The sequence below is a fragment of the Phaethon aethereus genome (genome assembly GCF_964289735.1).
Source record: "Phaethon aethereus genome assembly, chromosome: Z".
NCBI lineage: Eukaryota > Metazoa > Chordata > Aves > Phaethontiformes > Phaethontidae > Phaethon > Phaethon aethereus.
Genome location: NC_138577.1, coordinates 83,277,731 through 83,302,247, shown reverse-complemented (window position 1 = coordinate 83,302,247; position 24,517 = coordinate 83,277,731). Strand labels below are relative to the sequence as shown.

At 46.0% G+C, this 24,517-nt stretch overlaps 1 protein-coding gene across 1 annotated transcript in view; it reads right to left on the bottom strand.

Moving 5' to 3' along the window:
* VCAN (versican) overlaps positions 1-6,782 on the bottom strand; it is a gene marked incomplete at its 5' end in the record, with an annotated part of 102,773 nt that extends 95,991 nt beyond the window's left edge. Inside the window, one exon of the mRNA XM_082013490.1 lies at positions 6,713-6,782. Within this exon, the coding sequence (XP_081869616.1) occupies positions 6,713-6,782 (70 nt within the window). The remainder of the gene's footprint in view (positions 1-6,712) is intronic.
* Positions 6,783-24,517: the final 17,735 nt, after the last annotated feature.

Below are 24,517 nucleotides of genomic sequence, written 5' to 3'. Positions count from 1 at the left end.
AAAACTAGAAAGGACGGATTTTATCCGAAAGATGTACAATATGGAAACACCACTGCCTTTTATATCACCTTTAATTTCTTGAAACTTCACTGAATTACAGTGGGGTAGGAGATAAAGAAACAGAATGAATACTCAGTCCCATCAGTTGTGATGGAATTACTGCCAAATTGCACAGGTGGGAGATTAAAATCAGTCTCAAAATATTTCGTATTTATTATGATCTCCTGTCATCTATATACATTACAGGAACTTCTTAAATGAAAAATGGACTAGTTATAATTATTCTGACTGACAGAATTTTAATAAGCTTTTGAGAACATTCGTTCTGGTTATGAGGGATCTGGAATACCAGCACTGAACCCTGAGGAAATTTCCTCTCTTTAAAATTAGTGTCTTCACATCAGCAGACTGAAACCCTTGGCAAACAATACATATGACTGTGCTATGCAAACTAGATCTATCCTAAATTGGGCTACATCCCAGAATAGGAGACCATGTAGCTACAAACATGCCCATCCAACTGTAGAAAGCATTATAAAACACAATGTAATGCATTCTTTTTTTTTAACAAGGGGGAAAGATTTTCCCTACCGGGAAAAAAAAAAATATTTGGTACTGAAACGTAAGATTAAGTGATGTTCCTGCACAGTTCCAAAAAGCTTGATTACTTGCAGGAGTCCAAATTAATTAGTCAATGCAGAAAGCATCAATATCTTCTATTAATCCATATAGCCCTTTTTGTTCCTTTAGCATTTTCCCTATGCTTATACTCCATGTTATGTCTCCTCTTCAGCCACTATCAACAGTATGTGATAGACTATTCCTCAGAAGGGACACAGTGGACAAAAATATGAACAAAACATTTTGTAACTGTTTGTAAATTGGAACACAAGCTGAGAAAAGAAGGTATTTGCCAACATTGTTTCATATCATACTTCCACCTCGCCATTTAGGACCTAGAACACCTGTAATATCATGTACTCTTAAGCAAGAGGATAGTTTTGAAATTACTAAGACGGTTGGCGATTAATACAGCATTTTTGTTTCTGTTGCTAACTAATATGTATCACATGCATAATTAATTTATTAGGGAAAATACATAAGATAATAAAGAAACAAAATAGCTAAGTCCAAATTACCCAGCCACAAACACATATCTCAGCAGAACTCCCAGCAAAGTCAATGGGAGATTTGTGCAATATGACAGGACTACATAGCTGGGCTGCAAGCAGCGCAATGCAATCAGATCATGGGCAGATTCAGTAGATTGCATGCCTTAGCAGTTGGGTATTTTTGTTGTCTTCCCCTGTTTAAATATTAAGTATCTCCAGAACCAGAATAAGTAGCAAGAACAGAATGCAGAATGAAAACTTCTCCCATGCAACGCCCTGACAGACAACAGTCCAGTCAGGTCTAACTTACTGGGTAGGATTTTGCCACAACTTGTTACTGTCTTATTTTCACCAAACCTAAAGCTATGGCTATGAATTTGTATCAGTTTATCATGGGGATGATGGCATGCAGTGCACCCTTTCTTTCAAAAAATAAAAATTCCAGCTTGCCTTTTCATGCTTTCATCCCTAGCAAAACTGCCTTAGGTCCTCCCAGTCTACCATTTCAGCTGCAAAGTCAGCTTATCCTACCAATGACATATTGCTTGATATATTTCTTTTGAAGTGGGAGACTAACTACAGAAGAACTTTTTCCTTGAGAACAAAGTCTCTTTCCCTAGAACTTGTACACTTTTACTGTTGCAAATCTTACAAAACTAAAACAGAGATATAAAGAGAGAATTCTGCCCTGTTGTATTACATTAACTATAATGAACAGACCAGTAGGTCTGTAATGGACAAGTCTGAAGAAAAGAATGCCTGCTTAAAGGAGCAATTTTGCTATGTAATTAAGCTTAACTGAACAGAATATTGCTGTTGACTATGCAGACAAAAACCACATGCTTAAAGAATAAAAGGTTCTATTTCTTTTAAGCCAAATTTATGAGACAAAAGAAAATTGAATCTCATTATGTAGTTCATCAACAACCTGCCTAGACATATGTTATACTGCCCTGCCTAGCAGCAGCAATAGCAAGGATCAATAAAATTACGTGTTCTGTTATCTGGCTACTACCACTGAGCCTAGGAAAAGTGTTTTCGTTAACCATAAATCTTATAATGAAGATAACGATAAATTAAAATGAATGTACCCCTTACACAAACTTGTATGAAACTGACAGCAGAGGTAACAGACTGAGACCCAACAAAAACTCTCACTGAGTCCTTTACCAAGCGATTTGAGATATAAGCAACCAGAATAAGAGGAGGAGGCATAGAGCCATAAAGAAACAACTACTTTCATATTCTGCAAGAAATTCACTGGAAGCCAGGCAAATGTAGCGGCAGAAGTCAACATAATATATGCAGACACCATAGGCATGCACACAGGTATTTTATAGAACATACAGAACATAAACATGATCAGATAAACTGCTGTTTAAACTGATATATTATTTATACACCTTTGAAAGAACATATCACACACTGCAGTCTAGGGGATTTCTACTGTCTTCTGGATTACAGGGCTTTCACAAAAGCATACTCACTCATGGGATGAGAAATAGTTGCTTAAAAATGGGTAAGATAAACTCCAACACTGATCATAATCAAAAGGTCCAGTTTGTAAACTACAATATCCTAACACCAGCTAGCTCAGAGTAAATGCCACACTAGCAGTAGGTGTAAAACTTGTTCATGAACTTCTGCCATTAATCCTTCACATGCACCAGAGCAAACAGCAAAGGTCTCGCAGAGGTGCACTCCTGTGACCCCAGAAGATTACACCATATTTCCTGCTGGCCTCCTGACACCCATCTGAGAATTTAAAGTCTTAAAGAAACCATGCAAGACCATTCTCAATTTTCCCTCAAAGGAAAAATAGTTCTGTTGCTCCATAAAAAGTCAACGAGCACACCACGCAAACATGCTAAGTACTTATGAATGTGACTATTCACAAAGATGAGAGTAGAAGAGAAAACAAAGACAGGACTAATGATTAGTGGTGAAAGCATAAAACCTTGCTTGCTTATAGCTTGCTGTGTTCTAAATTAAGCTTCAGTTTTACTATGACTTAATAGTAAGTCTCACGGATTCCAGGATTTAGACTTTAAAAATAACTGCTGAGTTTGACAAACTTCCCATGTAAATCTCAAAAGAAAAATTTTAAACTTTCAGAACATCTTGCCTGAAAGTTTTTAAAGGAAATATTGCAATGCATCATACTGAAGTGACTATTTAATTAAATTTAATTAAATCATATGGAGTGATCCAATCCATTGTGGAATTGAAAGCACGGGAATTTGTGTGTCATGAAAGATTTCAAGGCTTCAATTTTATATTCAAATTCAGGATTTAAAAAGAAGAAAGTTGAAACTTAAGATGTCTAACTCCTCAAAACTTAAGTCATCTAACTCTTCAAAAGGCAGAGATACATTTTATTTTTAGAGTGTTTTTTAAACAAAAGAAACAGCTGTACTTGTAAAGTTTGTCTGTAATCTTGTAACACTCATCCTCAAAAATGTTATTACAGAAATTGACTGACATTTCTACAAAACAGAAGAATATAGGTTGATCCCACAGACTATGTTGGATCAATTCATGAGAAGGAAAAAGTTTTTCATCTTTGCCTTCTTCACCATGGTCATTCTTTGAACAGGTTTACAACTCTCTATGGAAAAAGTATGGTCCCCAACTTCAAAAATAAAACACACAAAGTTCACAGTGTATTCTAGGAACTTAAGGGTCTTTCTGAATTCCTTCCAAAAGATTCAGGCAAATAAGGACCAGTCAGGACTTGGTCTACATTCCTGAGAAGCCCTTACTGAGACATTCATAGGGAACTTGTTTAAGTACTAAAAATTCTACTCTCGAGACAACATGAGCCATTTAAGAGGTGATAAAAGGTGGAGTAAGTCAGGGATATCTAAAGGTGCCATTCCATGTTCTACCACTCTAAGGATCCATCCCACTCCTCCCCACTTACAATGATGTACTCCCAATCCCTGAATTCTGCCAGCACTAGAATTTGCACAAGGCAGTGAGTCAGATCAAAGGTCTGATCCAGTGGAAAAATAATCTGCAAGAAATGCCATATGCTCTTTCAAACAAGTCATTTACCTGATTCAGCGGGCCATATACCCACATAAATACCAGTGTCATCACAAAGGAAAGCGCAAAAAATAGCACCAGGCGATGGAAAAGGGGCAGGACTATCCTATCTAGTGCTAAAATGTATGTGCAATTAGACTGACCATGGAACTATGCCCTAAGTAAACATGAAGAGACTTTCAATAGGTCATACCAGAAACATCAAGTTTAGATTTCTTGTTAGATTCCTTTGCCTTACTTATTCTATCTCCTTGCATGTTCTCCATACCAAGGTTGATTTTCAGGTAAAATCTTATCTTTAGACCTCTACTCGTGTGAGTGATGTACTACCATTTACTCCATTTTGAAGCTAATTATTGCTAGCAGCTCTTCCTTTTCCTGTATCTTAAAACAGACATTTCTGCCTTAAAGAAAGCTATAACATAGAATCACAGAGTGGTTTGGAAGGGACCTTCAAAGATCATCTAGTTTAAGCCCCCTGCCATGGGCAGGGACATGTTCTGCTACCTCAAGTTGCTGGAAGCCTCATCCAACCTGACTTTGAACACTTCCAGGGATGGGGCATCCACAACTTCTCTGGACAACCTGTTTCAGTGTCTCACCACCCTTACTGTAAAAAATTTCTTCCTAATGTCCAATCTAAACCTATTGTCTTGCAGTTTAAAATTGTTGCCCTTGTTCTGCTCTGGTAAAAAGTCTCTCTTCACCTTTCATATAAGACCCCTTTAAGTATAAGTAAGTAGCTTATCAAATAAAAACTTCCAAGTTCCAACTCTGCAAGTCTATGACCTCTACTGACAATTGCTTACTTTATCTCTCAAAATGCTTCATGTGAACAAATTATTAAATGTCAGCTGTGCATCCAAGATTCATACATCAGTCTACACTTACAGACATCTTACCAAGTAAAAAACTGGGGGGATCAAAAACAAAGCTTGAGATTTAATAATGAAATCAGTCTAAGCCCTCCACAAATAAGAAAATGGAAGCTGAGTTTTAGTGGCTTGCCCTCTGCCTGAAGCTTTGGGTCTCTTTTCCCTGAGGACAAGTTTGATTGTCCTGGGCTGTCATATGCTTAATGAAGAATGGAAAAACAAAACTAACTTTAAGGGGGAAGTTATGGTAGGAAACAGTAAAAGAAGGTGTCCCAACCTGCCTGAGGAAAAAAAAACACTTTTTTTTAGTTGGCTCCACTAAGCACAACAGTATTTTCCTTCATCTTCTAGGACTACTTAAAAACTTTGCTAGCAACAGTGTTCAAGCTGGAGGAAAAAAAAATAGCACTTTTGATTTTCCCAAAGGCTAAAATCAGTTTGAAGAATTCCTGGAAAGAAATGAAAATTAAAAAAAAAAAAAAAAAAAGAGAGAGAGGGATGAAAAATCTTGCTTTGAGGCTTGGGAAAGCTATTATCCCAATTTTGTGAGTCTGCAGCGGCTGTAGGGACCTTTTCCTTACTAAAACCGTGACTCAAACTTCCAAACAACCATGGCAACCACACATGAACACATACTTTAGTGTTAGCATGTAATCACCAAGAGAAGTAGTAGGGGCTCTTCCTTTCCACCCAAACTGAAGACCTGCAGCTTCCCTAACACATCCTTGCTCCAGGCAAGGGACCTACCTGCCACCAGATTAGCTCTTGGCAGGCCTCCCACAATAGGGGGCTGGCAGCCAGACTGTCCACTCCAGAGGCCTGTCCCCAGCTTCCCCTTGACAGATCACAGAGCAAAGCAGAATCTGGGGCTACTGGTTCCCCCTGTACCCACTTGCTCGTGGCATCTTTCACCCTGAATACAGAGAGGGTGCGAGCTGTGACCTATGGACGCAAAAGGTTGCTGTGGCACGACATACACGAGCACATGCATTGGGATCTGACTGGGAGCTATGCCAGACCAGTATTCCTGTAGCCCAAAAACTACTCCATTTCATTCACCACTTCTGCAGCCTGGCCAGGTCTGTCCCAGGAACCTGCTCCTGCTCCCATGCCACTGCTTGCTCCTCCCTCCATGGCACCAGGTTGAAGCTCCCATGGAACGTGTCTGCCCTCCACCAAAATTAGCTGCCCCTGTCAGACCTCACCTCATCTACTGCAAGGAGGTCCTTAGTAGATCATGGAAAACGAAGGTGCAAGACACACCTGGCCAAGAAGTCCAACATTTCAGAAGCACAGGTTACAAGATTAAAACACATCCTTTAATATTTTGAGAAAGCAATCTATTTTGCTTTACACAATGTAATCTTATGGCACTTTCTTTATTATTACTTGAATTATAGTAATGGCACATACAAACCTCAGGAGACATCAGACAGGCATGTAAAAACCTTGTCAAAAACATGCCCATCCACTAAGAGTTTTCTATATAAACCAGTAAGGCAATGAGGAGAACACAGAAACAAAGTTAGTTAAACAGTGCAGCAAAAAGGGCAGCAAAGGCAAGACCAGAAACTGAATCTTCTGAGTCTGGGTTGTTTCCCCAGTCCTGGGAAATACCGTACCAATTGGACCACTAAAATGAACTTTAATAAATGGTTCTGTGTATAACAGACTTACCTTTAGGTAGCATGTATGTTATAACTAACGTAGAGTACATCCATAAGATACTTTTTATACTTAACCACATCTTGACCTACAAATAAAGAACAAAGGAGTAAGTGGTTAGTATTGCATTATGCTTTTATCAAGTGTTGTAGCTCAGTACTTCAATATGTCAGTGACATTAGAAGTAGTCATCTACTTAAAAAAGATGTTCAGCAGGACAGAGAATAATTCTTAATATATTTATCTTCTGCCATTTTATTCACTGTTTTAAATTTATTCCCATACAGTGGTAGCAGTATATGAGTATAATCTGATGACTTTTAACACCACCTGGTGTGGTGTTGCTAGTTCAGGTCCAACCTCTGAGTAGTTTTGTGTCTGTTACACAAACTACGCTATCATTTAGCAACAGCTAACAACTCAGTTCATATCAGAAGGGGCTCCCATGACAAACTTCTCAAGAACTTTGATGGCAAGTCAGCGTCCACACTATGATCCTTCCCATCTGCAAGTAGGGTGCCAGATGAATTCCTGCTTTCAAGATTTCTCCATATAATATGTTATGGTGGAAAATTGCTATAATGACAATGTGCGCCTATGAAACACAGATTCATGAGTTTGAGGTTATTAAGTCCAGAGTGGTACTCAGATACATCAGTTGCCTTTGGGTTTGCTTCTCGCTTCCTCTACAGGCTCCGTCTTCTAACAGCTGAAAAGTTCTCCACATGTATCATATGTACATAACAATATATTGCATGTTCATAATAGCACATCTTCATTTTGATTCCAGTTCTTAGTTACACATGCTGATCTGTAAATATCCCTAAAATTTCAGAAGTATGCTAACTAAATCCTTACAAGTCCCATAAACGTCAACTATTAAAAAGGGTTTATAAATAGTCCCTCTTCCATATAGTTACACATATGTACTATCTAGCCAACATAAGAAATAGCTTTCAGCAACAGTTTGTTAAATACTGCTGCTGAAAAATTTTTATCACAAAATCCTGAGTTTCCTGATATTGCTGTCAAAATACGTTACTTGGGCAAGTAACTTGAACTTACAGCTTTTTCCTGTCCAAGAGAGATTACAGTCGAACTCCTTTAATGAACAGAGATTTAATAGATATACATCTGTGCTATAACTATGGAACATATATTGCACATACGTATTTCAGCATTTTTTTACATTAGCTTTTTAGTTCTTTAGTACTTACATATAATGTTTTAGGGTTAAAACATCAACTAATACATTCAAAAACTTCCACAAGCTATACTGATAGTAATAGCAAGACACGCAGAGAAATATCTTCAGAAAACTACTGGTGACGTGTTCAATCTCAGTAAAGTTTTCTCCACAGCTTACAGCTGCAGCCCAAACTTCACATGAGTCTGTGTGAATTGGCATCTATCCTGTAACAGTTCAGAAAAGATGCAAAACATCTCAAACCAAGCCTTTCTAAATGAGGCAATCTCTAACATAACAGCATCGTGTCAAAAATTCCCACCCAAAAGGGCTGGAAACCCAAGAGGTTTTCATTCCCTATACATGGATGGCCAGAGCCGGCTGGTTGCACTGGGAAATATGTGCTGCAACCTATTCCCAGGGCGTGGAGGAAAGAATACAGCTGCTTTCCACTGAGCAAGACTGCGCACTGCCAAGACGCCCCATCTCTGCTTCAGCTGTTCAGTAGAGCTGAGTGTATAACGTGATATCACTTATTTTGCAATATTAACTTCACGGAATTTGCATTTTTTATGACTGAGTCCCTAACAAGAACCGGGACTTCTTTGACTTCATTCAGTTCAAGTTGTATCTGACATAAAACTTTTTCTGAAGGCTCTAACACACAACCCCCAACACCACCCAAGCCAGAGTTTTATCCCTCCCCACACTTACACAAGCCAAGCTGTGCACAGAGAAAACAAAGTGGTTATTTAATAACCAATTTTAAAAACCTATACTGTGCCCTGGGATACTACGTATGCCCCAGTAATTCCCTGTAGAACATTGTTACGAGTGAGGAGGATGCACAAGATAAGAGCTGCAGACATCGAAGTCCTTTTAATGCGATGGACCAGCTCTGAAACACAGACAGTCATATGTTTGCTTGAATAAACACTTAAATTATCCCCATTATTACACAACATCTGAAAATAAATGAGAGGTCACGCTGAGCCTATGGATGTGCACAGACTAGAAGGCCCTTCAAGCAATCCTTGCATCCTGAAACTGCTGGAAGCCTCAAGGACCAAAAGCACTGCAGGTGAGTTCCTTCAGTAACACAAGCACTCTGAAAAGAGCACAAAAAGAAGACCAACAAACTTCTCGACCTTCAAAGGCGGTGAATGCTGGACCCGCCTGTGAGACAATGCGAAAGCTATGGCCCCTGTGAAAGCAGAGTGGCTCTAGACCTTCTTTTGAGATGTTCTGTCTACATGTCTTTCCCATGCGTCACACACTGGCTACATCAAGTGCTAAACAAAGATCTAGAACAAACTGTTTAGAAGTTTATCTTTCCATGTTTACCCATATGCTTTGTTTCCCTCCTCCCCCAGAAGGCAACCTTGGCTTTTGGGACAAAGAGAAACAAACGTAGCAAAGAAATTTGCCAAGAAAAGAACAAAGGATTTTCTTTTTCCTAGAAGACAGGCATGCTGCACCTAAGCAGGGCTGGTTGCATGTTGCAGCCAACACCTGCTCCACCGCACCAGCCCTGACCAGGAGTACCTGTGTACTTGGCATGTGCCAATGGGAGGCCTGTTGCCCTCAGAAGTTCACTGCAATACCATCATGACAAGAGGTGGAGTAGCCACTTCCACATTTGGTAAGACAACAAACCCTGCTGCTACGCTCAAGGCCAGCTGAGAGCTCTGAACATGAGCTTCTGCGCTGCCCTACTGCGCACGAGCACAGAGCACTTATCCTCTGACATCGTGTTTCTGACTGCATTACAAATGCAATTTCAGGACTCTTATTGAAAAAAACCTCACACCTCCAGCTTCCAGTCACTAAACACAATACATACACCCACAATGAAATATGAAAACAGAAGACAACTGTGGAAGGATAATTTCCAAGATATCCTGTGACTGGTGAACTCAGCCATGGGTAGAGAAGAGAGCATTCATGGCTGTCATGGCTACTGAGCCTTTTACTGACTAGTGCAGGAATTACACCTGCTACACCAAGAGCTTGGATAGCTCAAAAAAATTGCATTGTTTGAGCATGGAACTTAATATGAGACACCTGCCAAAAAAACCCACCTGTCTCTTGGAAAATCATCTCTCAACCTTTTCTTACTCTACACTGAGGTGCTTACTCAAACAATGAAAAACATTGGGGGAAGGGTCCAATTTTCAGCCCTTAGGCTCACGAGCATGATTCCCGTGCAATCCTCCATGCACGAGGGTTTTCACACTCCAGTCCTTGGTGGGCTCCCATAAACACTCCTGGGTTACTGAGTGCTGTTCCACTCCATCTTCCAGAATTGAATGTACAATTAGCCCTGCCACCCCCTCCAAACAACACCGTGCAAATCACAATGGCAGTACCTTGCTCAGTCCTCCAGGGCAGCCTACCTTAGGAGAAAGCACAGCTCTGCAGAGCCTCTACTACCAACCCTCCTCAAGAGCCACGGGCAAGGCAGAGGCTGCTGCTTACACCTAGCACCCCGATTCCTGCTGGGTGCTGACCACATTTCCAGGCCTCTGCTATCAGATGTGACTGCTCCTGCCTCCTCTGCTTTTGCTGGCAGAGGCTGCAGCTGGCTGTGCTCCCTTGTAGCCTCCGGAGCAAAATCCCTACTCTAAAACTGGTTTGTATTTCCCATTTGCGTACTCTACAGTTTCCGAAGGCCTCTGCTGGCTGGCTGCCGTACTGCCCTTCAGTCCACTGTAATTAGCCAAAATCCTTCTAACCATACCTTTTTCCACAAGCTTTCCCCACCACCCCTTGGTGTCACTACACCTAGAGTAAGAGAAAGCCATAATACTATGGACACAGTAAGAAAATCTTGCCAACTCAAGACTGCAAGAGTTGAGTAAGTGTTTAATTTCCACTTTCTGTTAAAAAAGTATCTCACTTAATGTGACCAAACTTGGGCTGCCTGCTGGCTAGTTTCCCACTGCACCGATCCGTTTTATTAGGAGCTACTACAGGCAGACTGATCTACAGCAGTAATTTGCACTACATTTTAAAAATATGGCTGCAACCCTGAGCACAGCGTCTTTTAACCAAAAGATGCCAAGTCCTTGACAAACTTCACATCTTTAAAAACTGGCAGCAGAGGTTCTCTCTGTGGGGCAAGAGCAGGGACCCTATTTTTGCAGGCACTGACACCTTCCCTTACCACAGCAAAAAAATTGTAGGAGTAATAAGTTCTGATCAAATTCCAGCTCATGTTTAGTTTACAGTGTAAGCTTGATCTCACACCAATGCTATTTTAATTTAACCAGATGGGAGAACATCATGTCTCTCTCTGTGTTTTAAACTCCAGGTTAAGACAGTGAATTGTCCTGGTGTGGAACAGACTATAATCTACCATCCAAAAACTATCCCAGATTTCTCTGGATTTGGGACTATGAGAAATTAGCTACATTCCTAGAGGTGACACTGTCTTTAAACTCTTTAAACTTCTCAGGTCACAGTGAGATTGATTCAGCACATGCTCTACAGTCACATTGTGAAAGCTGAACACATCCCTTAAACACGTAAAAAGCAGCCGCTGCCCATTGACTCTCCTTGCCTCCATAGTGAAAGTCAGGTTCACATTAAAATTTTTTTAAAAGGGGCGGGGGAGGGCAACACTAACAGAACTTGGCACTAAAGAAGTGAATTGAGGTTGCTGCTTTTACTAACAGGTAAAGCAGTAAATTACACAGCTTTGCAGTGAAACCCCAGCAAGCTAGCAATGACCAATCCCGGACATAGCACACCTCTTGCTACCTTCCGAGCTCTGCCTGAACCCTTCACAGCTGCCATCCTTTCTCAAATGCACACAGTCTGCACTCCCTTTGGCAGTCCTTTGATCCTTTTTATGCCATCTGACCGCTAACTGGTGACGTGTATTAACCTCACTGTTAAGTGCTGCCAAACTAACTTTGCCAGTTTCACCACGTCTCTGCCATGTCATTAATTAGCCCACGGCGCTGCCACAAGGCAGACTCGGCCTGCATCGGATTCAGGAGCGGAGTCTGCTTGGCCCATTATCACTTGCAAAGGCCCTCCTAAGGCCTCCCAGAAGGTCCTGGGGGCATCTGCGCCATGCCTTCCCCACCACCTCCAGCACCAGCGGCCACGGGGGGAACCTCTTCACGCGCTGGCACCTCAGCAGGCGAGCGGGGCTGCCTCCAGCCCCAAGCGCGGGCAGGGGCGCGGATGGGAAAAGTGACCAGAGCACAACGTGTTCTGGCGCTCCTCCGTCTTCTGGCGCTCCTCGCTCTGGCAGCTGCCGCGAAGCTGCTGCCTGAGGACGTCCCTCCCAGGCCTGTGCTAATTTATGCCAGAAGTGGATCTGGGCTCTCAGGCGGCCTCACAGAGACACAGCGGAAAATTGTTGGAGGCAGCGTGTGGAGCCCCTGTGCCTGTGGGGCCGCGCACCCCTGGGCTCCTTCCAGCATCACCCCGAATGCGGGCTCTGCCTTCTCGCCAGCGCTCCCGGCGAGCTGCGCGCCTCGTCTGCCCCACCTCTCCGCAGCACCTGCACGGTGAAGGGCGCAAGGGATACGCGTGAGGAGCAGCAACAGGAAAAAGACGAAAAGGTGCAGCTCATGGCGCCCACGGGCGCAACTCCACACTACCATCGCGGGGCTCAGTGCGAGGGCCGGGGTGTTGGCCGGACGAGCGTGTCTTACTGTCGTCGTTAGGCACCGGGCGCCCAGGAGGCCGCGGGTGCTCATATCGCCCCTCAGCCGTGTCCCAGCCGAGCCCGGCGCCCCCGGGCCCGCCTCACGCCCTCAGCCCGGGCCGCTGGGAGGGCCCGGCCGGAGGCGGGAAACGCGCCGGTCCCACCCCGCTGTCAAATACCCTCCGCCGGCGGCGGCTCCCGCGTCAGTTCGGGGAGCGCGAGGAGCAGCCCGAAATGCCGCGGCGACAATTTAAAAAAAATATTTGATGATGATGATGATGATGATTTGCCTTTTTTTTCCCCGCCGCTGGAAGGTGAAGGAAAGCGGAGCCCTCTGGCGGGAAACGAGCGGCTGCGAGACACGACGAGCCCGCCGCCGGCCACCAGGGGGCGCCGCGGTGCCGCCGCCGCGCCCGGGCCCGTCCCGTTCCTCGAGAGCGGCCGGGGACGCGCGCGCCTGCGGCGGGACCCCGCGGGACACCGCCCCGGCCCCCGCCCCGGCCCGCCTCTCCCCGCCAACCCCGGCCCGCCTGCGGACGCCCCTCCGGACCTGGGACGCGGTTGAGCGCCGGCCGTTGGCGACCCCCACAGCCGAGCCCCAGCAGAGCCTCTCTGCCCCCCGCCCCGCAGCGCGCTCCGGGGGCGGCCGGGTCCGCCCCGGCAGCGCTCATCGCCGCCGCAGGCAGGGCTCCCCGCCGGGCGCTGCGCCCCTCTCGCTCCGCCAAGTCTTACTCACTCCTTTTGGGAAGGAAACTTGCCCTTTCCCTCAGCCTTCTTAAGCAAAAAAAAAAAAAAACAACAAAAAAAAACCCACCACACTTACAAAAAAAGCCCCGAACCCACCCGACATTTACACTCGTCCATCCTGGGACAGGTTTCTGCAACACGTTTCAACACTCATTCCTTTTAAAGAAAAAGAAAAGGCATCGGGGCTTAATCCCGAACGCCGGTGCTCGGAGGGAGAGGGGGTGGCCGAGGGGACGTGACAAGGGGGACAATGAGGGCTGGCCCCGGGCCTCGCCCGCTCCCCGTCGCCCCTTTGTGTGGGGATGGTGCCTGGGGGCCGGACGGAGGCTGATCGGGGGTCCCGTCCCCTGCCGTGCGGGTCCCGACCTTCCGCAGATGCCCCCCTCCCCGCCCACACCCACCCGCTTTTTCCCGCCGTCGAAACTCCCTTAATTCCTTCCACGATGCTCTCACTTTTTCTTTGTAAAACAAAGGCGGAATCCCCAGGAGCGGAGGGGGAAGATAGTGCCCGTGCCCGGAGAAGCTGGCCGTGGGTGTAAGAGGGGGCGTTTTGCTCCACTGACCTGCTGATCCTCCTCCTCCTCACCCACCGCCCCCCTCTCAGCAACGAAAATGTGGCTGCGAGGACGCCTCCTCTCCGTCCCCTCTGGAGTGATGCTGCCTGAGCATCTCAGCCCCGCTCTGCCCAGTGAGCAGCTTTCCAGGAACACCAGGGGGACAAAAAAAAAAAAGGAAAAAGGGATGGGGGGAGCACACAAGAGCGGAGGAGACCGAGCACACGCTTTTCCCAGAGCAAGAAAACCCGCCGGCCCAGGAAAGGTCCATTCTTGTCGCTCCTGCCACACGGGTGCTTTGTGTATTTAACACCCGTAGGGAACAGCTTCCTCCCGTCTCCCTCCTGAGCTCCATCGCACACCAAGGTGCGGCTCTACCTTCCTGGCCACTCAATCAACCAGTACCAAAGACTTCTGTCAGAGCTCCCACGCCAAAGTCTTTTATTTCCTAGTTTTCTTTGTTCTCTTTGCACCATGGAATTTTTTGTAGGTCCCCCAGCATCCCTTCTCCTATCCCCCCGCTTGTCGTTGAACTTACCCCAGGTTGTTTAAATTCACCAATCATCGCTATTCGCTCCCTCTTAAGGTTTGCGGTTCAACTCTTTGTCTTTACAAGTACCAGTAGCAAAGCAATCGTTTTAAAATTTTACCTACGTGTTTGCTGGCAATCATATGTAAAGAACAAAAAAAAAAAAACACTAAACCAAAAAAACCCCCAAACCAAAAAAGCCCCCAACAACAAAAAAACACACACAGAAAAAGAAAAAAAAAAATAACAACCAACCCGCATTAAAAGAGTTATAGTTACCTTAAAAGGTAGCGTGTTGCAGAGATTGCAAAAAAATCACAACGTGGTGGCTAGGCTAGTCCAGAGATCCCAGTGGCCGCATGAAAGAGTAAATCCCCTCGTTAGTGCTGGCAGGAGACGGTGGTTCCGGGGTCTCCCCTTCGCCCAGAGCTCGGCCTCTCCTCCCTCCCCGCCGGCGAGCACCTGACTCCGCGCAGCGGAGCCTGAACCGAGGTGCGGGCAAAGGAAGCTCGCCTGCAAGTTCAAATGCGAGCCTCAGCCTCCCATCATTATTATATCGTTGTACCGTCAGCGCTGCAGAGGAGGGGCGCTGGCTCGGGGAGAGGAGGGTTCACAAGCTCTGCAAGAGCCTCCTCGCCATTCGCAAAGCTCCCGCAGCTGCTGCGCGCGGGAGAGCCCCCCGCGCCTGCCCGCGCCCCTGTTGCCCCACTCCCGCCGCCCCCTCGCCTCGGGGACCCCCCCTCCCTGCCCCGCAGACCCCGGCCCGGGAGCGGCCCCGAAAGCTCCGGGGAGCCGCAGCCCGTGCGGCGGGACGGGCCCCTGCGCTCGCCCGGCACCGGCCCGCAGGAGAGGGGCGGGCGGGCGCGGAAGGCGCATTGTTCCCCAATTAAACAATTAACCGGGAAGAGAATGGAGAGACCTCCTCCACCCTGGCTCCCGAAGCCGCTTGAAGCGGGGAAAGTGACTGGGACCGAAATCCCTTTTTCCCTTTTGCCTCCCCAGTCTCAGCGGAGGTTGCCGTGAGAGAATATACCGGCGCTTGTTCCAAACTTTCCCCCGCCAGTGCCAATTCACAGGCAGCCTTGCATAGGCAGCCTCCCCAGCCAAGCTTCTCCACCCTAGTTCTACACATCTCCAGCCACTTTTCTCTTTTTCTATTTTTTCCCCTTTTTTTTTTTCAGATTAGATTCCACGTTTGCTGTCCAAACCTTTCAGAGATTAAGTCATAAGCAGAATTCTCAACGACCTTCTTTTACAAGGGACTTTCACCAATTAATAAAGGGTCTGCTGTGCTCCTGGGGCAGCTTTTTTCCCCAAATGTACCTATCCTGGTCTGTGGCAGATGCTTAAGGCTCCCTTCACAGGGCACAAAGTGCTGGCAAGAGCAGTGCCTCTGGCGTGCTCCCTCTCAGAAGAGCGTGTGCCACAATCCTCACTCCTCCAGAAAGGCGTAAACCTGGAGCTAGAAAAGAAAAGCCTGGAGAAACAGGTGTGTCTTATCGAACCGCTCTGGGCACGTTTTTGGCAGCCGCAGGTACGACTACTAGGAAAAGGCAGGAGGAGTTTTCCTTCAGTGCCTCTTGCTGCTACTATTCCAGCTACTCTGTCCCCAGAGTTATGCTGACAGCGGGTTTGAGACAAGCCCAAAGCCTTCATTTCCAAAGACAGCCCTCAGTACTGAGTTGGAGGAATGGGACGTGGAAGAGATGACAGCCAAGCAGAGGGAAATGGATACCCGGTGGTTTAAACCAGACCAGGTCTGTGTGAGCTGTGGCCTGGGTGTGGATGGAGCTGGCCGCTGGGTGGAATCCTTATTTCTCCTTCAGACAGCTTGTTGGTCTTACTCCTTAAATAGGGTAAATGCACAGTTTCTTACTTGCTAGCAAGGGCATTGAAGAGAGGCTGATCCCCTTCTCCCATGTGAATATAGACAGTGTGCAGCAGCCTCCCTGCCACTGCCAGCGCTTGAGCACCAGTACCACCAGTTCCTCCTGCGTGAGTTGGTCCCTACATGGCACGCCTGCCTTCTGGGCAATGCCCCATCTCAGCAGACTGGACCTGCTCCATGTTGGGTTGTGGGTTTCTCAACCCCTTAAACCTTGTGCAGTGGAACAGTCAACAGAGGTGCAACTCTGTGCTTTTAAATGGGCGCTGCTAAGAGTTGCAGGCATATTTTTGAGGCTTTTTGATGCAAATTCACATAAAGATGCTGCAGTTCATATTAAGTCATGGGAAGGGACTTGTCAGAGTTAACTCTGCTTCTTGCTAGTCTGGCCTTCCATGCCTCACCATGTGTAGATGGCAACTCTCACTGCTGAGGCTTTGCACGCTTCCTCTGCACAATGTTGTGATGAGAGGAGAAAACTAACATTGAGTTTCTCCAACATTGGTTCAGACAAGCCTCTTCAGCCCTCCCAGACCTAAGGGGGTTGTGTGACAAGCACAGTTAGGGCACTGTTCCCTCTCCCCACACAATCTCAGCCCCTCTCAAGCTGCAGATGAAACCCTTTGAGGACACATGCATAAAGTGGGAATCTCTCTGGACAAATCCCCTCCTTTGCACCAGCTCCAGTGGCCCATCCCCTTTTCTGGATGAGGTGGTGGGACTCCTGCCACCATCGCAGGCCTCAGGAAAAGAGGGCAGGACATACACCCTGGCATTGGGTATCTGCCCTTCCCCACGCCACCCTCCAGGGCAAACAGGGAACTCATAAATGATCAGGCATCACGGTCAAACCGAAGGTAGCTCAATTGTCCCCTCTAGCCTCCACTATCTGCCCCATCTTTCCAGCTTCTTCCATTCTTATTCTGCTCCCTGCCTTGGCATCAGGCAGGAGGGGTGACCTTTAACAAAGCAGAGCCCCCTCTGCAGCCCTGGTCTTACTTCTCATCACCTCTTGACTCTCAGCCACTGGAGACTGAACTGCTCCTGGCAAAGGAAGGGAAGAGGGGTGTTGGCTCTGCTGTCCCTACTGTGCAGAGATCTCTGCTCTCCTGCGGAGCTGGGCTATGAGCATCTTCTCGCAGCTGCGGCTGCCCCAGCAAGCAAGCGGGACAGAAGAAGAGGAGAGGTCGCAGCTTCTTGTGCCCACTGGAGCACCCGCTGTGCCGGGGCTCCAGCTAAAGAGCTGGCCAGCCCTCGTGGGGACGGGGAGACACTGGGTATGACCAGATTTTAGGGGGGGCGCTGGTCTCTTTGCCTACAGGCACCACCAAGAAGCAACGAGGAGTTAAACTCCGGGGCTAACCCAGGCTCAGGTCTGCTTGCTTGCATCCCTTTTTTTCCACGGCGGGAAAGAAAAGAGATTAATTTTAAAGAAAAGACCTTTCCTCCCCCACCCCCTTCCCCTTTCTTCTCCCACCCCCCGAGTGCCGGAGCCCTGGTGGGAACCGGACGCCCAAGCCGCTCATTCACGGAGCTGGGAAGAAAGCGAAGGATGCAGAAACCACCCCCTTCCCCCGCCGCCCCGCTCCTCCTCTTCTTCCTCCTCCTCCTCCTCCTCCTCCTCCTCCTCCTCCTCCTCCTCCTCCTCCTCCTCCTCCTCCTCCTCCCTCCGCCCGCCCGCCCCCGGCGCGCAGCTCCCGGCGCCCCCGCGGAGCCTGGCGGCCCCGGGGCTGGGGGCGCGGAGCCCCACGTTGGGGGGGAGCGGGGTCGCCTCCCGCCTCCCCTCACCTTTGGAACCCAGCGAGGCGACAAAGGGAGGACGCGGGCGAGAAGCCCTGTGTGTGTGTGTGTGTGCACGTCCAGAAACGGGACCTCCCTTTCTCCTCCCGGAGAGACCACGCAGCCTCCGAGTTCTGTCAGAGGCCTGAAACATGGTCTGATTTACTGTGGATGTCAGATATTTTTCTTTGTAAATATTTTAGGCAAAGTAGAAACAGTAAACCTTTGCTCGGGCTGCCAAATGTCTCCCATGACAAATCATTGTTTTCAGATGTTCGGATTTGTGTGAGAAAACCCAACAAAGGGAAAATGTTTAGGCTTTGTCTCAATCCTAAAAGCAATATCATTGGAAGGGGAAAAAAAAAATCCAACATCGTTGTCCTGAGATGATGAAAATACTATTTTCATTACACGCTTTTTAAGCACAGGTTTTATGTTACTGACTCAACAACGATAATCATTTTAAATGTGAAACACAGACCCTAAATGGTTCTTTATGAGAAACCATTGTTTTGAAATATCTGAAATTAATTAGACCGTGGCTACAGCCAATGTGCAAATATCAAACTGAACATCTGTGGAAAAAAAAGCTTCCCATCACTTGAAAGAATATTGCGAATCTGAAATACAGTCTACCAAGGAAAAACTAATTTGTCTGACATAGGTTCTCTCAAGCCATCTTTGTGACTTTACAGTGACCTTTTCTTCATCTTTTCCTATCCTTTTTTCTCCTTTTTTTTTTCTCCTGATCTGCTGTGTGTGAAAAGCCTTACATAAAATCAAGGAAATAATTCATGTAATTTAGATGCCAGCAGTACTAAGGTCACTTCAGGCAAATCAAAGATCCTTGCAAAGTTATTCCACTTTGCCACTAGCTCTGAAGGTCTAACTTCCCATCTACTTGCAAAGGGCTGTGCCATGCCAGCTGTGCTGAAAATGAGTCCATCAGTCCAATTTTCCTCTTAAAGGTACAGAAAAGTAGGCTGCTTCCTGATTCTGCTGTGATTCCGTTATCGAAAAACCAATGTGTTTTCAGAAACCACAAATGCTTTCGAAACAATAGACTTGCAAGGTCTCAGATTCTGTGTTTAAGAAAAGCTTTTCCCAGTCCTTCTCTTTCCTACACTTCAAGTTAAATATGTTTTTAGACCCAAATTAAAACTCTTCAAAGTGTATACAACCACTTTCTCAAATGAAACACTTGATGGCTTATGTCAATGTTTCTTTTGTGGCAAAACCCTTCTCCACCTATTTTAACTCCATATTTCTGCAGCAGAGGAGAGAGCACTCAGCTGTGAAAAACTATGAATAGAGTGTTTCATTTGGTAAGAGAACAAACCACAATTGATGGTTAGGTATTATTTCTGCATTAAACGTAATGATGCAGACATGGCATTATCTACACTAAGATAGTCAGCTTCCAGGACAGAGTTTATCAGGAGGAGGTCCAGGATGCGGAGGCTTTCAGCGGCACTTGACGATGGCAAAGACAACAGTATGTTTTTCTCCTGTGTTTTAATACTGCCTTCTGTTCTGCCTCAGTGTTTCTGCCCTGACTCCAAGGAGAAGAGGCCAAGCTGGGATGTTTTTACTCATGCTTCCACAGCTAGTCCCAACAAAACCTGTGTTGGAAAGCTGGTGGCATTTGGTTCTGCCTGGTGTAAGCCAAAGCATCAGGCTCCATCTTCAGGTCAGGCTCAAAAAGCAGCCCACTTTACACATCCAGATCTAACTCTTTAAAGATAGTTGCTTTGTAATTTTTGTGAGGAGTTGTTAGGGTGGGAAGGTCACTGCTGAAGTCCTCCTCAACGCCGATCCCTGTGAGGACCAAATGCAGGACAAGGAAAGCAAGGGAGAAAAAAATGAAGAAACTTATCAGCACGGGGTGGCCTGAGCCATAGTCAAGTGTTGTGCTAATCCATACCGTCCTGGGCTTCCTCTGATAAACTCCATCCCGGACACGCATTATTTTTGTTTTGATAACTCTGTGGCTGCATCATAAGCTTTAGTGCAGAAGTAATCCTGAATAATCAAATGTGGTTTTGTTCACTTACTGTTACCAAATGAAATGAGCTTTTCATAACTTCTCTTTTTTTTCTTTTTTCTTTTTATGATATGAAGGTACCATCATTGTGCAAAGAATAAACTTGCTGGGTCTGGTTCCACACTGATAGGGCAAGTTCTTGAAACGGATTAAGTGAGATTTTCTTAACTAATCTCTTTTTCCTGGGCCTTCTCATCCTTTGCTAAAGCAATAACAAACATTCACAATGTGATTAATCCAAACCCAACTGAAGTCACCAGAAAGATCCTGCTGACTCCACAAGTGTCAGTCAATAGTTTCTTCTCCTTTGCCATGTGTGAAGGGGAGCAGAGAAGTGAAATAGAGCAGGAAGACCCTAAAAGGAGGAGGAAAGGGAGACTTCAGGCTTTTTCCTTGTCCTCCATCATGCAAGAAAATCTCTACTTTACTTCCCTGGGGACTTCTTTTTGCAGATCAAAATTAAAAGATGGAAATTTTGGTAGCTGATAGCAGGTAAGGAAAGATGAAAAGATCCATGTTTACATGAAGAATCATATTCCACCTTCAGAAAAAGAGAGTGTAAGCAGGTTGAAAGAGCTGAGCCAGGCCTATTCCTGGCACCCCACATCTTCTGGCTGTCTTTCAGATGTGGCCAGGATAATATCTGTGATACGTTAATTTAAAATAAATAAGTAAAAAGGGCCAGGGGGTCTGCACATACGTCTTGCACAATTTACAAGATTCTTGGACTAGCTGCAACCATTTCCCCCACAAAAGCTCATCAATTCCTACATAGTAAGTGACCCTTTTTTGCTCAGTGGGGAAAGGATGGGCATAAAAGCAGAGAGAAATATTCAGTCCTTCCACTGGAGAATCATCTCCCTGCGGTGCTGCGGGGCAGGCGGGGCTGCACATGGTCTTGGCTCCTGCCAACTGTTGTGATGGATTCTCTGCTCTGCTGGCGGCAGGTCCCACCGCTGCTGACTCCTCAGCACAGCCTCTGATCTTTACGTTGCCAGAGGAGTCCTTGTCTGATGAAAACTACCATGCTTGGTTGAACATTCTGTGATTTTTAATGCCCTTTTTTTTTTTTTTTATTAAAGGCCTTGAAGCAGATAGTGTAGTATTCAAGAAGCTCATTTGCATTTAACACAGATCATGAGTTGTGATGGTAGCAGGTAAAAGTTTGGAAAGAGGAAGCAACTTTGCCCTGAAGAGCCAATGCACAAATAAAAATAATCAAAGACAGAAAAACCTGTGATTTGTAAAGCAATCTCATTGTCTGAGAGGAAGATGGGCTCGGCGTTTTGGGAAGCCTGGAACTGTCAATAAGTGAGAACCCATTTTTGGTGTACACCATGAGCACCAGCACCACATTCTGCTGCTCACACCTCCTCTAACAGCTGTGGCAGGCAGGTACAGCAAAAAAATACACCTCCCCAGGAGAGCCCTGAAAACCAGGCACCAGGCAATGATGCTAAAATGCCTCTGCAGACCAAATCAGGGCACTCTGTCTGAAGAGCCCCAAGCTCTACATCCGTCCGTCCCCCTCCCATTCCCAGGTCTCCATTATGAGTAAGTATCAGCAGGGCTTGGTTATAACTAAGGACTGCTCACCAATTTTTGCCACTCTGTTAGCAATGGCCACCTCCTGAAGACACATGCTATTATTATCCTCTAGCTGCTGAAGATGAAAAGAAGTGTTTCTGGCATCCAAATACTCAGTGAAAGGTTTCCTCTGCTGTGGTGAGTGGTGTCTCCCAGGATGAGGGAGAATGGGAACAATTTTCCTGTTGATAACATTAGCTATATGAGCTAAAAAATGCCTAAATCAGACAAAAGTACCATAAACTTGTTGTAACTTTTCCATACTAATGTCAGTGGACCTACCACTGCTGTTAGCCTGGTGCAGGACTGCAATGGAGGGGTCCTCTTTTCTGTTTTGAACAAGACAACTGGTTGAGCACACGCCTTCAGCACAATAGCTCCAACAGTTGACATTTCCATGCCCAAAGCACTTAGATAGCAGCTTGTGCTATCTCTTCTGGGTGGTGACTTTGCAAATGGGGTCGGTGAGCAGATAAGGAGATAAGGAGCTCTCACACCTGGGGGCACGAGCTCCCCCGAGACCCTCCGATATCTGCTGCCATTTGGGCATTTTATAATCGCTGCTGGTCCTTCCCGCTGTTCCTGCCACCAGTAATGGTCCTGTGAGCCAAGAAATGAGGGGTACAATAAATATAGATAAACCCACCTACCTGGTATTTTATTTTGAAGGATGAGAGGTGGTCCGGGCCTGCTCAGATTGGGAGGGGATGTATTTCTTTTTCTTGTCTTTGGCCTCTGCTACATCATTACACAGAATATTTAAAGAAAAGCCACTTAAGAAGGAGCTGTTTGATCACTTTATTTCTCTTTTTTTTTTCTTCCTCTGGTTCAGATGCACAAGGGATAAGGGAAGATGTGGTTTTAAGTGTTTCTATTGAAACCAATAGTAAACCAATAGTAGAAACTAATGCTCTCCTCAGTAGCATACCCAATTCCACAGCCTCTGTGTCTTGCCTATTACCAGCATTGCAGCATATCACACTTTCTTGTGTGCAGTGGATCAAACAGCTAACCATCTGAAGATGGTGTCAGCCACCCCAGGGGCTATGCTGGTCATGGGATGGTAGGAGAGATCATCGTTTTGGGGGAGTTTACTTCTTGCAGACTGCCTTCTGGCTACTTCCCATCAACTATTCCACAGTCCCAAAATGTGTAGGGCCTATCAGGAAAGCAACGTAATACAGAGTGTGTAAGTTACAGGAAATCCCACAGCATGGAAGCAATAACTCATAGTGAAGCAAAAGCTGGCCGGTCCTTCGGACATAGCTGCTGCATGCCAACTATGACCAAGCTGTTACAGCAAAGCACTTTGAAGTACAGCAACCTCCCTCTCTTGCATTAAGCAAGTCTTTAGCACTGCAGACTCAGGTCAGCCCAAGAGGAGAGAGGATCCCCCCACTATGCTCCCAGGGAGCAGCTGTAAGCAGCTCGGGGTGGGACGCTCTTCCTGCTTCTACGCATAAAAGCAAACTTTTGTGCCAGGGAGTTTGAGGAGCCATTGGGACAGCAGAGTCACAGCGTGGACTGGACCTGGCAGCAGCAAGGCGAAAGTACTCGGGGGGACGATGTGGCCTGATTGTGGGAGCAGTCTGTCTTGCATGTAGCCAGGCAAAGGTAAAGGGGGTTGAGGAGCAGCAAGATGCCATGGAAACAGAAGAAACCAGGGGTCTGTATAGCTGAAGGAGGACCAGTGTCAAAACAAACTCCACCAAACAACAAAACACTGGGGAAAAATAAGTGTTTGTTTTGCTCTCTGTTTACTTCTTAATGAAAATAGGCAGGCCAATGTTTGAGAGTTGTTAGCATTTCTTGCTGACCTGCAGCTGGTGCATTTTTCACCCACTTCTGTCAGAATTTATTTGAGTTTGGTACTGAACGCTGATCAGACTTTGCCCCTTGCTTTACTTAGGCTTGGAATTGCTTATACAGCAAACACTCTCTGCTAGGGTTCTCATTAATCCACTTCTTTGTTGAGGTTTCCTAGAGGAATTCCTATTTGGTAAACCAAACAGAATTAAAAGGAATGCATCTGCACTAGGGATATCCATCCTGGGTCTCCGGGCCCTATTGTCCCACCTAAATTAGACTAGGAGGCCCCTGTGTTTGCCTGGTGCCACGACTCCCATTGGCACTTGATAAAGAATTAATAGCGTGTGTTCGTCTAGGGCACTTAACAAATTTGTGGGGAGCTCTGGCAATGCAGCAGCTACTCGCTGCGCAGGCTGAGCTCCTGCGGTGGGAGCCGCGGCACGGCCCGTGCCACTAGGTGGCACTTCCCTTCTTGCAAATTACAGTAATTAAGCCGAAAGTCTGATGCCGCTAATGAACACCGCCCACTCTTTTTAGTCGGCTGAAGGGGATGGAAGCTGATGCACAATTTTTAATTTTTTTTTTTTTTTTTAAAGACAAGATTGGTGAATATTCTCTGGCTCGGCTTCTTATCTCTGCTTTTTTTTTTTTTTCTCAGATGCTCGTTGCTCACAATGATTTCTCTGCCTCTGCATTTGTTTTGTTGAAACTTGTCAGCCTCCTACATGTGTATAAAGTTGGATCCTTTCCTCTAGAGATAGTGCTTGTTATTGAAAACAGACAACTTTCAGTCCCAATTCAACATTAATTCCTTCTTTGTTGCCTTGGTATCCGACTCAACCAATACGCCGTGAAAGAAGACAAGACAGGAAAGCCAATTTGGGCCTTCCAGCTACTCCTTTCACAGCACCCACAGAGTAAGTTTAAAATGAGTGAAAACTTCAGAGCCTGGCCCAAGAAAATGTACACTTTCTTAAAAAAAAAAAAAAATCCTGGTTTTACTGTGGATTATGTGACATTTCACCTTGTGCTTT